Source organism: Bison bison, unplaced genomic scaffold (assembly GCF_000754665.1).
Source record: "Bison bison bison isolate TAMUID 2011002044 unplaced genomic scaffold, Bison_UMD1.0 scf7180017864228, whole genome shotgun sequence".
NCBI lineage: Eukaryota > Metazoa > Chordata > Mammalia > Artiodactyla > Bovidae > Bison > Bison bison.
The window spans coordinates 407,235-419,033 of NW_011494800.1; the positions used below are offsets into that span (position 1 = coordinate 407,235).

General features: G+C 41.9%; 1 protein-coding gene across 1 annotated transcript in view; it reads left to right on the forward strand.

Moving 5' to 3' along the window:
* Positions 1 to 16: 16 nt before the first annotated feature.
* The window catches only part of MRPL1 (mitochondrial ribosomal protein L1), a 72,048-nt gene continuing 60,265 nt past the window's right edge, over positions 17 to 11,799 (forward strand). Inside the window, exons 1-2 of the mRNA XM_010845895.1 lie at positions 17 to 758; positions 8,992 to 9,103. Coding sequence (XP_010844197.1) covers positions 728 to 758; positions 8,992 to 9,103 — 143 coding nt within the window. The 5' untranslated portion in view covers positions 17 to 727. The remainder of the gene's footprint in view (positions 759 to 8,991; positions 9,104 to 11,799) is intronic.

Sequence of the window (11,799 nt, forward strand, 5' to 3'; positions counted from 1 at the left end):
CCCCGCCCCCGTCCCCGCACCCGCCCCCAGTCAGAATAACCTGTGCGTAGGACTTGGGTCTGCCATTTTAAAGCTAGAAGTGTTATATAAATTTGTCGTCCTGTTAGTCGATTGAGCCTAACAGCATGGTTTGTCAGCAGGGGGAACATGGAAAGTTGCTTAATGTTCAGATTACCTTAAAACCACGCTGATCCTGCGATGAGTGAAAAAGAGTTTGTCAGTGAGTGGGACACAGCCTGGCTAATTTTTAAAAAGTCTTTACAAGGCTGGAAATGTGGTGCTGAGAGTTGGTGAGATTCTCCAGATTTTCTGCTTTTCGTATTCTCCTGGGTACTCTCACAATTTATTAAAATGACCGTTCTAAGTACGCTTGTAGAATCAAATAAATAAAAAGGAATAAAATAGTTGGAGCATCGCCAACAGGACCGCACTTTCCAGGAAGGGCAGATTTTCCCTGAAGGAGGTTGAACCGTCGAACCGGAACCACGAACACAGGCCCCTACGCAGCACGAAGGACTGACGGGAACACCGCCACGGGGCACCCTGCTGTCCGCCCTCCCCTGCCCCCCTTCTTGCCGGCTCGAAAGTCTACTTTGGTTCCCGCCCCTTTCCTCTTGCGCTTTCGAATCCCTTCCCCCTCCGCCATTTCCGGATGGGAACCCTTTGTAAATTTCTTTCACGTTGAAGCGTGGGACCAATTTCGTCAACACAATCCGGAGTGGTTAACATGGCGGCGACCGTAAGATGCTTCGGTAGAGGTAAAACAGAGGGTCAGCTGGGCTTGCGGGGAAAAATAGTTCTGGCGCGGGGGTTGCGCAGTGCAAGTCGGACACTCCAACGTGCGGGTCTGCACTGGGGGCTTGATAAGTCTGTTAAGTCGCTCGCTCAGTCGTGTCCGACTCTTTGCGACCCCGTGGACCGTAGCCCACCAGGCTCCTCCGTCCGTGGGATTCTCCAGGCACGAATACTGGAGTGGGTTGCCATTTCCTTCTCCAGGGGATCTTCCCAACCCAGGGATCGAACCCAGGACCCCCGCATTGGAGGCAGACGCTTTAACCTCTGAGCTACCAGGGAAGCCAGGGGGCTTGATAAACCTCTACTTTTTCTTGGCTCTAAGTTCTCCAGAGGGTCGTTGATACTCAAAAGCTACCTCATAGAGGTTTTCACTCCTTTCTGGAGCTGTCCACCCTAGGACTGAAGTGGGAGGGAGATGTACATGGACATCCTTCCAGCCGCCGTAGGGAAGGAGTCAGAGACACAGTTTTGTCTCCGATGCTGGAGATGTGGGCTGCGAGGACTGGGGAGGAAAGGAGTTAGAATCAAAGGTTATCATTCTCTCCTTGCCACGTATTCTTCTCATGGCTCTCAGGATGCCTTACTCTCTTAATTTCCTTTTTATCTCACCTGTCGTTTGTCACAGTACTTTGCTGGTTCGTCTTCCTATTTCCAATCTCTTACCTTGGAATGCCTCAGCAGCCAGGATTCTCCATCCTTCAACCTCATGTCTTTGTATCTGAATTCACTCCTTTGGTGATCTCGTCCAAGTTGTGTGGTTTGACTGTTGTCTGTATCTTAATGGTTCTCAAAATTATCTACAATAAGTACTTGAACTGTAGATTTCTAAACTACTCTCTATTCTAGATCTCCAATTGTATATCTAATCAGCATCTAACTAGAATCAAACTCATTGTCATGACCTGGAGTCTTACCCGTCTCATTTGATGGTAACTTCATCCTTTAAGTTGCCCAGACACAAAACCTCAGAATATTCCTGACTCCCCCTCTTTTTCCTCACACTTCACATTAAGTAGTTGGCAGATCCTTTTGGTTGTACTCTCAAAATAAATCCAGAATCTGGCGGCTTCTCACTACTTCACTGAAACGACCTTCCAGGCCATTATCACCCCTGACTTAGATTTCTCTACAGTCTACCCTCAACAAGTAGTCAGATTGGTTCTTTAAGAACATAAATCAAATCACGTTGCTCCTATGATCAGAATTCTCAAAACCTCCCCATTTTTCTAAGTTTTAAGTCTTTAGAATAACCAAAAGCTGTGCTGTCCATTTTGTTATCCCTGATTGAGCACTTTAAATGTGGCTAATCCGAATGAGTGTGTTAAACATGTTAGATTTTGAGGATGTGGTACCGAAAGAGGTAAAATATCTCTAATTTTTTTATATTAAAAACATGTTGAAATAATATTTTGGCTATTGGTTGTAATAAAATGTTAATTTTTATTATTAACTTTTTTTTTTACCCTTTTAAAAATTGTGGCTATTAGAAAATTATTCCTGTGGCTTACATTATATCTCTGTTTGACAGCACTGACCTAGGGTCTTCCATGTCATTTGGTGCCTGCCTTCTCCTCCCTCCACTCACCCAGTTTACCACCCTGAGCTCTTTTTTCTCTTCTTTACTCATTGTACTCACAGCAGCTTCTTTGTTCCATAAACACACCAAAAACATTCCTTTGTTGGGAGGACGTTTTCTCTCAAGTGGAATGGGCCTGGAACACTTTTCTAGGTATTTGCATTACTGACTTTCTCAATTGTTTCAAGCCTTTGCTCAAATGTCACCTTTTTAAAAGGGCCTACCTTAACCTTCTTATTTAAAATTACAACTAACTTTCCCCTTGATTCTCAATTCCTTTTACCCAGAGGGTTTTCCACTGAAGTGCAAAAGTGAAAGACTTGCTCATTTGTCTCCACTCTTTGTGACCCCATGGACTGTAGCCTGCCAGGCTCCTCTGTCCATGGGATTCTCCAGGCAAGAATACTGGAGTGGGTAATCATTCCCTTCTTGAGGAGATCTTCCTGACCCAGCAATTGAACTCAGGTCTCCTATATTGCAGGCAGATTCTTTACTGTCTGAGCCACTAGGGAAGCCTCAGGGTTTCCCATTACCACTACCATATTATGTTTATTAGTATTGCTTCTCCTTACTACGATGTAAGCTCCATGAGCAAAAGGATTTGTTCGTTTTGTTTATGAAATACTTAAAGCAGTGCTAGCACATTGTTTCATTGGCATAATTATTGTCCAATAAATGATGAATGAATACATGGATCTTCAACAAAATGCCACTCCTCTTTCATACGTTGTAAATTCAAGCTAGTTTTAGAAAAGGCAGAGGGACTAGAGATCAAATTGCCAACATTTGCTGGATCGTTGAAAAAGCAAGAGAGTTCCAGAAAAACATCTATTTCTGCTTTATTGACTATGCCAAAGCCTTTGACTGTGTGGATCACAATAAACTGTGGAAAATACTGAAAGAGATGGGAATACCAGACCACCTGACCTGCCTCTTGAGAAACCTGTATGCAGGTCAGGAAGCAACAGTTAGAACTGGACATGGAACAACAGACTGGTTCCAAATAGGAAAAGGAGTATGTCAAGGCTGTATATTGTCACCCTGCTTATTTAACTTATATACAGAGTACATCATGAGAAACGGTGAGTTGCAGGAAGCACAAGCTGGAATCAAGATTGCCGGGAGAAATATCAATAACCTCACATATGCAGATGACACCACCCTTATGGCAGAAAGTGAAGAAGAACTAAAGAGTCTCTTGATGAAAGTGAAAGAGGAGAGTGAAAAAGTTGGCTTAAAAGTCAACATTCAGAAAACTAAGATCATGGCATCTGGTCCCATCACTTCCTGGCAAATAGATGGGTAAACAGTGTCGGACTTTATTTTTTTGGGCTCCCAAATCACTGCAGATGGTGATTACAGCCATGAAATTAAAAGATGCTTACACCTTGGAAGGAAAGTTATGACCAACCTAGATAGCATATTCAAAAGCAGAGACATTACTTTGTCAACAAAGGTCCGTCTAGTCAAGGCTATGGTTTTTCCTGTGGTCATGTATGGATGTGAGAGTTGGATTATAAAGAAAGCTGAGTGCCAAAGAATTGATGCTTTTGAACTGTGGTGTTGGAGAAGACTCTTGAAAGTCCCTTGGACTGCAAGGAGATTTAACCAGTCCATCGTAAAGGAAATCAGTCCTGGGTGTTCATTGGAAGGACTGATGTTGAAGCTGAAATTCTAGTACTTTGGCTACCTCATGCGAAGAGCTGACTCATTTGAAAAGACCCTGATGTTGGGAAAGATTGAAGGCAGGAGGAGAAGGGGACGACAGAGGATGAGATGGTTAGATGGCATCACCCACTCAATGGACATGAGCTTGGGTAAACGCCGGTAGTTGGTGATGGACAGGGAGTCCTGATGTGCTGCAGTTCAAGGTGTCACAAAGAGTTGGACACGACTGAGTGACTGAACTGAACTGAATGAATAATGCTTAAAGTAATTTGAATCCAGGTTTTGCTGTCATTAGTTCACATTTCCTTCTTTCGTTAAAGAGATATTTATTGTGTTTTCATTTGAAAAAACACTGGGTTTTGTGTTAGAAACACAATAGTGAACAAGTTATATACATTCTTTGGCCATGGTGCTTATCTATTGAGAAGCAGACATTAACTGGATTGTTCTTTCCATAATTACAGATGTCCTAAGTGCTGTGAAGGAAAAGTACAAGTTGTAAGAGTGTATGTGAGAAACCTTAGTCGATTCTGAGCCTTTAGGGAAGACTTTTCTGAAGGAATAAGCTTAAGTAGAGTCCCTGAAAGATCACTCGATAGTTATGAATTAGCTTTGGGAAGTGGGGATTGCAAAGTAGTAGACGAGAATGTCACAGAAGGAGGGAACATTATGTTTGAAAGTCTGAAGGTTGTAGAAAACTCGGTGTGTTCAAGTAACTCAAAGGAGGCAGTGTATTTGAAGTGCAGAAAGCCTAAGAGAGTGGTGTTAGATGAAGCTGCCTAGATAGGTTAGAGGTAGCTCACGGAGGACCTTGTTAAGTATTTACTTTATTTGAAGAAGCATCCAAGTGTTGTAAGGATATGTGATTTCATTTTTAAGTCATCCCTCTTAGTAGGAGGAGGGAAAGAAATGAAGAGGGCCAAAGACAGAATAGTTTGGAGTCTGTTGCAGTGTTTCATGTAGTAGATGATGGTGGCCTGCACTGGTGCTTATGGTGGGAAGGCAAGGACTAGATGAATGAGATCTCCTGGGGAAAACAAGGATTATAGAGTTAGGTTGAGAAGTCCTGGGGATCTCTAACCTTTCAGTATCCTGTGTAAGAAAATCAGCTAGCAAAGGTGATGGATTAATTTCCATCTTATTGCTGTGGGGTAGGGGTGGGGATGACTTTTGAGAATGAATGCAGATTTAGTTAGGTTCGTAAGTAGTGGAGGAAATTCGGAGAGCATCTGCTTTCTCTGAAGTAGCAAGTGAGGTTTTCTGCTGAGAGGAAAAGAAATATATTAAAGGAATATAATAAAACACTACAGATAGATAAACTGATTACAGAGGAATTGAAAATACAGATATGTTCTAATAGTGCTGTTTCTCTGTTGTTCAGTCACTAAGTTGTGTCCAGCTCTTTTCCAACCGCATGTACTGGGGCCCGCCAGGCCCCTCTGTCTATGGGATTTCCCAGGCAAGAATACTAGAGTGGATCGCCATTTCCTTCTGCAGGGGATGTTCCTGACCCAGGGATCAAACCCATGTTTCCTGCATTGGCAGGAGAACCATCAGGGAAATCAACAATGCTATTTAAGTAGTGTTTTTGTAGTTTGGTTTTTTCCTTAGTCTGAGGCAGTTTGATACCTGTTGAAAATTTTAATTTCTGGTTGTCATGACTGGGGATTCTTGAAAGTAGTGTTGATTATTTTATAGCAGGTTGCAATTGATGCAAGAGAATTATTATTATTTTGAGGATCCTGCCAAGGTTGTCGGGTTTTTGCTTAATACAGTTAGAATTATTTTTTTGAAGTGTTTGCCAAATCGTAAGTGGATAATTGCTCTTCCTTCACTTACCATATGTGATTTTTCAAGATAGCTGGCTTTAAAAATGTGGGGGATCTCCTCCTAGACAGTTGCGTACCAGCATAGCCCACTCAATTTGAGATTCTGAAGGGCAAGAACTGGATCTCATTAGTCTATTTCTCTTTTTTTCCCCTACCCATTAAAGCCCTTTGCGCCACAAAGAATTCCCAGTAATAAACAGGTCTCCTAGACTGTCTCAGATGTCATTTCCATACACTCATAGAATTCACAGTTTAGGTGGTTTTCCTGTACTTGTTGCTTTGTTGTGGGATATTAGAGATGAAATTGAGTTGTTAGGCATGTGATGCCATTTGAGCTAATAATGAGGGGAAGGCCAGGGCAAGATCTGGAGCTGGTCCATCCCAGTCAAATATCACATTAAATGTAAAGACCCTAAGGCAGGAGTTAACCTGAGGGACTGGAGGGATTCAGGGATCTGAAAGAAGGATCAGAGTGAGGAGGTTAGAGAGGGGTTTGGAGTAATAGGCAGGGACAAGCTCACATAGGGGCTGGTAGACCACAGTGAGGACGTGGGCGCTCCTCTGCAAGCACAGCGCTCTGCACTTGGAGGCGTAACTCACGAAATGAATTCATTTGATGTGTAGACAGGTCTCTAGTTTACATGCTCTCAGTTTGTTGAATGGATTTTAAGATTCTGGATTTTAATAGTCATTTTACATGAAAACTTAGTTGTGGAGCGCCAATTTAAAAAATGGAGTTTAAGTGAATTCAGCAGAAGATATAGATGATCAAACATGAAAGCATACTCAACCTAACTCTTAAGGAAATGCAGATTAATACAACTCCATATACCATCTTTCTTCTGCTAGATTGACAAAAGACCAAAACATTTGGTGACAGACTGTGTTGGCATGAGTGTACGGAAATAGGTAGCCTTTTCATTGTTGGTGACTATGTGCATGGCACTGTTATTGCAGAGAGCGGTGTTTATCAGAATTGCAAATGCTCATATCTTTTGACCCAGCACATTTCCATCTTGAAATTTATCCTGTGAAATACTTACTTGTGTGCAAAATGGTATTTGTATAAGGTCATTCCCTGCAGGATTGTTGATAATAGCAAAATATTGTAAATGACCTAATGGCTGGTCACTGATTAAATCATGATACAACCCCACAGTGTCATACTTTGCAGCTGTAAAAACATAGTCTTTATGAAGTGATGTGAAATTATTGCTGTAATATTTTCATATGAATGTACCGTTATGAAAGGTATACATGAGATTATACATATGTGTGTAGATATATATACATCTCTTATAAATAGGCGTGTATGTCTATATCTGCTTGTGAAAATGGGCTCTATCTAATACCTTTACATGAAAAAGCAAGGTGTAGGACAGTGAGTGGGCTTCCCAGGTGGCTCAGTGGTCAAAAATCCACCTGCCAGTGTAGGAGATACAGGAGACATATGTTTGATCCCTGGGTCGAGAAGATCCCCTGGAGGGAAGAAATGGCAACCCACTCCAGTATTCTTGCCTGGAGAATCCCATGGACGAGGAGCCTGGGGAGCTATGGTCTATGGGGCTGCAAAGAGTTGGATATGACTGAGCACGCACACAGACCTGTGACGGGCCATCTGACTACTCCTTAAGCAGGGCTGTAAAATGATATCTTACTGTGGTTGAAATTAATATTTACCTGCTTGCTAATGAGACTGTACATTTTTCCGTATAATAATTCATCGTTTGTATTTCCTTTTCAGTTAGAAATCGATTCATCTCTTTTGTTTATTTTTCAGTTGGGTTGATCTTACATATTCTGGGTGTTAATTCTTAGGCCAGTGTGTGTGTTACTATTCTCCCAGTTTTTGGCTTGTCTTTTCATTTTCAAGTATCTTTTGATAAACAAGTGTTCTTTTTTAAAAATTTATTTATTTTAATTGAAGGCTAATTACTTTGCAATATTGTGGTGGTTTTTGCCATACGTTGACATGAATCAGCCTTGGGTATACATGTGCTCCCCATCCTGAACCCCCCCTCCCACCTCCCTCCCCATCCCATCCCTCAGGGTCATCCCAGTGCACCAGCCCTGAGCACCCTGTCTCATGCATCGAACCTGGACTGGCGATCTATTTCACATATGATAATATACATGTTTCAGTGCTATCGTCTCAAATCATCCCACCCTCGTCTTCTCACACAGAGCCCAAAGGCTGTTATTTACATCTGTGTCTCTTTTGCTGTTTCATATATAGGATCATCGTTACCATCTTTCTAAATTCCATATATATGCGTCAGTGTACTGTATTGCTGTTTTTCTTTCTGACTTACTTCACTCTGTATAATAGGATCCAGATAAACAAGTGTCCTTAACACTAACAGAGTCACTTTTTAGTGCTTTTGGGTTTTGTTTGTGAAATTGTTCCCTCCTCAAAGGTTGTAAAGATTACTTTCCTATATTCTGGAAGTCTTTTAAATTTTGCCACTCACATATAAGTCCTTAGTCCATCTAGATTTGATTGTGTGTGTATGGTATGAGATAGGGATGTAAATACACTCTTCCCTATTGATAATCACTTGTCTTAGCGCCACTTATTGCATTCTTTGCCCAGTGATTTGCGATAACATGTCTATCATATTTCCATATCCATATGTGCGTAGGTCTGTTGCTGGGCTGTTTATTGTTTCGTTAATCTGTTTTTCTATACTTGTACCAATACCAAAGTGCCCTAATTACCATAGCTTCATACCAAGTCTTAACTTCTGGTAAGGCAGTTCCCTTCAATTTGTTCTTATCCTTCAGAAGTAATTGGGCAACTTGAATGCATTATCTGTGTGAAATTAAATAAATAAAATTTAAGAAAAGTTCAGGATACATATATATAATCCATAAAGATAGAGCTAACATATTCTGTTGAGTCCAAACTAGATTCAGTTAAAAATAAATGAGGATGCAGATCTTCAATTAGATTTGTTTACTTGGCTTTCATTTCAAGAAGAGCAGTTTCCATTTTTACACTTTTTAAAGATTGTGGTTAACAGTCACAAAATCTGGAATATTTTTGTTTTAGAAAACATGGAGAATATAAAAACTATGAATATTATGATGAATATTAATATTTTATATGTTTTTTCTTTTAAGTCTTGATACGTCATCAAAGGTGTAGTCTTGCCACGGTGACTTCTCAGACGTCTCTTTATCCTTGTTGCATATACGTTCCAGTGCCCAAGAGACATTTTGCAGCCGCTGCAAAGTAAGTATTTTATATCTTGGTTATTTCGTCTGCTACCATTTCAGTCTTTGATTAGAAAACATTGTGCTTGGTTCTTTAAAGATGTACAAGGACATATAGTTGTAAAAGTTTAACATCTCTGCTTCTTTGCCTGATAGTTCTGAAGGAGAGATATGACTAATTATAATAATACTTCATATGTATTGAACACTGACATTCAGTAACTAACTTAATCTCTACAGCAACTTTTTGAGGAAACCATTGTTATTATGCTCTTTTTTAGAGGCGGAGAGCAAGGCACCAGTAGATTATTGTAACTTGCCCAGGGTCACAGAGCTAGTAAGTGTCAGAGCTAGGATTTTGTGACATAAGAAGTGTTTAAATTGGTCTCTGCCACCAAATCCTGTCTCACAGGTCCTAAAATTCTTGTGATCTCCTGAGCCATAGGGGTGCTGCTGCTAAGTCGCTTCAGTCGTGTCCGACTCTGTGCGACCCCATAGACGGCAGCCCACCAGGCTCCACCGTCCCTGGGATATTCCAGGCAAGAACACTGGAGTGGGTTGCCATTTCCTTCTCCGATGCATGAAACTGAAAAGTGAAAGTGAAGTCGCTCAGTCGTGTCCGACTTTTAGCGACCGCATGGACTGCAGCCCACCAGGCTTCTCCGTCCATGGATTTTCCAGGCAAGAGTACTGGAGTGGGGTGCCATCACCTTCGGAGAGCAGTTTTTAAAAATACCTGGCCTTTGGCCCAGTTCCTGATACAGAGCTCCTAAAACCCTTAGTATTTCCTGGGTCATAGGCATGTCTCTTTGTCTAGTCAGGCATCTCTTGGTGGCCTCCTGAAGGGGGACTGGTCACTATAAAGACCAAGCTAAGATTAGAAGCTTGGAACTTCCAGCCCTGCCTTCCATCCTCCAGGGAGGAGAGAGGGGGCTAGAGATTGAATTCATAATTGATCATGCCTCCATGATGAAGCCTCCATAAAAATCCCAGAGCTGTGGGGTTTGGAGAGCTTGTGGGTTGCCGAACTCATCCAGCTTAGTGCATCTGGTGCTTCATCCAGATAGATGGTGTCAGAACCGTGTTGAATTGCCAGCTGTCTGGCTCGTATTGGGTAACTGGAGGTTGTGAGGGACATATCCACACATTTAGTGTCAGAATTGTTGTGAGTAGAGGAAAACAGTTTCATATCTAACTATACTCCCTGTGTGCATCTTACTTCCTTGTTTCTAACTGGAGATTGTTTCAGATGGAGCTTTCAGTATTTTTCTTTTAATTGAGATTAAAATCAACATATAAAATTATGTTAGTTTCAGGTATGTAACATAATGATTTTTTATTTTTTTATTGAAGGATAATTGCTTTACAGAATTTTGTTGTTTTCTGTAAAACCTCAACATGAATCAGCCATTGGTATACATATATCTCCTCCCTTTTGAACCTCCCTCCCATCTCCCTCCTCTTCCCACCCCTCTAGGTTGATACAGAGCCCCTGTTTGAGTTTCCTGAGCCATACAGCACATTCCTGTTGGCTGTCTATTTTACATGTGGTAATGTAGGTTTCCATGTTACTCTTTCCATACATCTCACCCTCTCTTCGGAGAAGGTAATAATGGCACCCCACTCCAGTACTCTTGCCTGGAAAATCCTGTGGACGGAGGAGCCTGGTAGGCTGCAGTCCATGGGGTTGCTAAGAGTTGGATATGACTGAGCGACTTCACTTTGACTTTTCACCTTCATGCACTGGAGAAGGAAATGGCAACCCACTCCAGTGTTCTTGCCTGGAGAATCCCAGGGATGGTGGAGCCTGGTGGGCTGCTGTCTATGGGGTCGCACAGAGTAGGACACGACTGAAGTGACTTAGCAGCAGCAGCAGCAGCACCCTCTGTTCCCCTCTCTCCATGTCAGTAAATCTGTTCTCTATGTTTCTCCACTACTGTTCTGTAAATAAATTCTTCAGTATTATTTTTCTAGATTCTGTATATATGCAAAGAATACAATATTTATCTTTTTCTTTTTGACTCACTTCACTCTGTATAATAAGTTCTAGGTTCATTCACCTCATCAAAACTGACTCAAATGGGTTCCTTTTTGACATAATGATTTAATGTTTGTCTATATTGGGAAATACTCACCACAAGAAGTCTAGTTAACATCCATCACCATACAGAGTTACAGATTTTTTTTCCTTGTGATGAGAACTTTAGAGATTTACTCTCAGATCAGATCAGTCGCTCAGTCGCGTCCGACTCTTTGTGACCCCATGAATCGCAGCACACCAGGCCTCCCTGTCCATCACCAACTCCTGGAGTTCACTCAGACTCATGTCCATCGAGTCAGTGATGCCATCCAGCCATCTCATCCTCTGTCGTCCCATTCTCCTCCTGCCCCCAATCCCTCCCAGCATCAGGGTCTTTTCCAATGAATCAACTCTTCGCATGAGGTGGCCAGAGTACTGGAGTTTCAGCTTTAGCATCATTCCTTCCCAAGAAATCCCAGGGCTGATCTTCAGAATGGACTGGTTGGATCTCCTTGCAGTCCAAGGGACTCTCAAGAGTCTTCTCCAACACTGCAGTTCAAAAGCATCAATTCTTTGGCACTCAGCCTTCTTCACAGTCCAACTCTTACATCCATACATGACCACAGGAAAAACCGTAGCCTTGACTAGACGAACCTTTGTTGGCAAAGTAATGTCTCTGCTTTTCAATATGCTAT